Source organism: Physeter macrocephalus, chromosome 7 (genome assembly GCF_002837175.3).
Source record: "Physeter macrocephalus isolate SW-GA chromosome 7, ASM283717v5, whole genome shotgun sequence".
NCBI classification, from domain to species: Eukaryota; Metazoa; Chordata; class Mammalia; order Artiodactyla; family Physeteridae; genus Physeter; species Physeter macrocephalus.
Genome location: NC_041220.1, coordinates 74,136,804 through 74,137,853, shown reverse-complemented (window position 1 = coordinate 74,137,853; position 1,050 = coordinate 74,136,804). Strand labels below are relative to the sequence as shown.

At 40.4% G+C, this 1,050-nt stretch overlaps 1 protein-coding gene across 1 annotated transcript in view; it reads right to left on the bottom strand.

Annotated features, from left to right (window-relative positions):
• LOC112062057 (probable ribosome biogenesis protein RLP24) overlaps positions 1-638 on the bottom strand; it is a 1,963-nt gene extending 1,325 nt beyond the window's left edge. Inside the window, exon 1 of the mRNA XM_055086333.1 lies at positions 208-638. Within this exon, the coding sequence (XP_054942308.1) occupies positions 208-598 (391 nt within the window). The 5' untranslated portion in view covers positions 599-638. The remainder of the gene's footprint in view (positions 1-207) is intronic.
• Between the last annotated feature and the right edge of the window lie 412 nt (positions 639-1,050).

Sequence of the window (1,050 nt, the reverse complement as noted above, 5' to 3'; positions counted from 1 at the left end):
TGTTGCAGTGGTAAATGGGAGTGTTTCCATAATTTCTCTTTCAGATTTTTCATCATTAGTGTATAGGAATGCAAGAGATTTCTGTGCATTAATTTTGTATCCTGCTACTTTACCAAATTCATTGATTATCTCTAGTAGTTTTCTGCTAACATCTTTAGGATTCTCTGTGTAGAGTATCATGTCATCTGCAAACATTGACAGTTTTACCTTTTTGCTTCACTTCTTTAATGTCCTGAACTTTCTGTAGTTCTTTATTTTTCTTCAACCTGTTCATTATAAATTTAGCCTGGCGTTTCTGTTTGATCTCTTCAACTCTCTTCATTGCATCAATGGTTTTATTCCATAGCTCTCGCTGGTATCTGACAGGTTCATTTCTACGTTTTTCAAATTCAAATGAATTATCCACTGTGAGCTCTTTACCAGCTGCTTTCCGGAATGCTTTAGTCCACCTGACCTTGCGAGGATTGCGCTTCTTTTTGAAGTTTTTATGACACTTGGATTTACAGAATCTGAACACCTTGCAATCGTTGCGAACGAACATCATGCCGTGGCCTGGATAAATAGGACCCGAACAGAAATAACACTTCTCAATCCGCATGTTGAACGCTCGTGGGGACGACCCGGCGCGACGCCGCGCTTAAGAGCTTTTTTTAACATCTTTATTGGAGTATAATTGCTTTACAATGGTGTGTTAGTTTCTGCTTTATAACAAAATGAGTCAGCTATACATATACATACATCTCCGAATCCCTTCCCTCTTGTGCCTCCCTCCCACCCTCCCTATCCCACCCCTCTAGGTGGTCACAAAGCACTGAGCTGATCTCCCTGTGCTATGCGGCTGCTTCCCACTATCTATTTTACATTTGGTAGTATATGTAAGTCCATGCCACTGTCTCATTGCGTCCCAGCTTACCCGTCCCGCTCCCCATGTCCTCAAGTCCATTCTCTACTTCTGTGTCTTTATTCCTGTCCTGCCCCTAGTTTCTTCAGAACCATTTTTTTTTTTTTTTTTTTTTTAGATTCCATATATATGTGTTAGCATAGGGTATT